The sequence below is a fragment of the Poecilia latipinna genome, unplaced genomic scaffold (assembly GCF_001443285.1).
Source record: "Poecilia latipinna isolate Pla-1442-1.1 unplaced genomic scaffold, P_latipinna-1.0 Scaffold5740, whole genome shotgun sequence".
Lineage (NCBI taxonomy): Eukaryota > Metazoa > Chordata > Actinopteri > Cyprinodontiformes > Poeciliidae > Poecilia > Poecilia latipinna.
Genome location: NW_015118356.1, coordinates 7,977 through 9,708, shown reverse-complemented (window position 1 = coordinate 9,708; position 1,732 = coordinate 7,977). Strand labels below are relative to the sequence as shown.

At 40.6% G+C, this 1,732-nt stretch overlaps 1 protein-coding gene across 1 annotated transcript in view; it reads left to right on the top strand.

Annotated features, from left to right (window-relative positions):
- Window positions 1-881: 881 nt before the first annotated feature.
- The window catches only part of LOC106943701 (E3 ubiquitin/ISG15 ligase TRIM25-like), a gene marked incomplete at its 3' end in the record, with an annotated part of 7,956 nt that continues 7,105 nt past the window's right edge, over window positions 882-1,732 (top strand). Inside the window, exon 1 of the mRNA XM_015027010.1 lies at window positions 882-1,730. Within this exon, the coding sequence (XP_014882496.1) occupies window positions 1,220-1,730 (511 nt within the window). The remainder of the gene's footprint in view (window positions 1,731-1,732) is intronic.

Genomic DNA, 1,732 nt, shown 5'->3' with positions numbered 1-1,732 from the left:
AGAAGGGCCCCGACAAAATATAGATATTTTTTTCTTCACAGNGCATCATTCCATGCCTTCGTAGCCTGATGCTTAAGACGTTTAACATGCTGTGGTCAGCTATCAGCGGGTCAGACCAACATCTGACACACATGAGGACGACTTGCTCAATATGGATGAAGACGCGCTGAAAGGACGATTATATGACGATGTTCTGTAATCAATAAACAGATGAAATCATTTGCTGAATGATTCCTACACTGAGAATGTGAAAACAAATGGTGTTAACGATAAAAAAAGAAAAATATAATTTGGTTTCCTGATGTTTCTTTTATATCTCATATTTTTCCTTTATGCATTTTATTGTTTGTTTCCTTTTTCCTTTGTTCTTTTTCTTTACTTTTAATAGTTACACATGTAAAATGATAAAGAGGAGGGAGAGTGTGAGGATTTTTGTGTTATAATCCTTACATTTATATTACTTTAGATTATTAATCTTACCTTAGCAGTCTTATATTATCATAGATAATAGTGATCTTCATTTAGAAGTGTTGGCCCTTCACTGTCTGTGTTAAAACCTCAGACTGCTGTGTTTAAAACTTTCTCACACTGATAACAGCCCTCCAACCTGGAGAAATCGCTCCCAAGCGAAAAGACGAGATGACCTTGTGTGATGAACTTATTGATAACTTGTCCCTTGTTTCTATCTCTGCCTTCTCTGAAAATAAAAGACGAGCTCAAACTGAAGGTTTCCAGAAGGCGCGGTGGGCAGCGCGCTGCTGCGGTCCTCTGCATCTGCTGTTTTCATCAAAGCTTGGTAAAAACTCACAAAAGTTGTGTTTTTACGTAGGTTGTCGAAAAATACCTATAATAGAGGAAAATAAGTATTTGAACATCTTCAACTTTGCAAGTTCTCCCACTTAGAAATCATGGAGGGTTTGAAATTTTCACCTCAGGTTCATGTCCACAGTGAGAGACACAATCTAAAAAAATCTGGAAATCCAGGAGTGCATGTGCATAAATGGTAATATTTAATCATGTTCTTTAATAATATTTCTTTACAATCATGTTTACTGATTTTTATGATCTGAACTTTGAGGCTGGGCGTAACCAAGATCTGCTTTGGGTAAAACCTGATTGGCTGCAGCCTCTCTGCACTGAAACATGAGACTTGGACTCAATTAAACCAGTTTGTTTCCAGGAAGAGAAACTCAGACAGTCACTGTGACTGAGAGCAGAAATGGAGCAGAATCAGTTCGACCGAGAGACTTTCTCCTGTTCCATCTGTCTGGATCTACTGACGGATCCGGTGGCGACTCCCTGTGGACACAGCTACTGTATGACCTGCATTAAAGCTCACTGGGATGAAGAGGATCAGAAACGAATCCACAGCTGCCCTCAGTGCAGGGAGACATTCATACCAAGGCCTGTTTTGAAGAAAAACACCATGCTAGCAGCTTTAGTGGAGCAGCTGAAGAAGACTGGACTCCAAGCTGCTCCTGCTGACCACTGTTATGCTGGACCTGAAGATGTGGCCTGTGATTCCTGCACTGGAAGAAAACTGAAAGCCATCAAGTCCTGTTTAGTCTGTCTGGCCTCTTTCTGTGAGAAACACCTTCAGCCTCATTATGATTCAGCTGCATTTAAGAAACACAAGCTGGTGGAGCCGTCCAAGAACCTCCAGGAGAACATCTGCTCTCGTCATAATAAGGTGATCGATATCTTTTGCTGCACTGATCAGAAGTGTATCTGT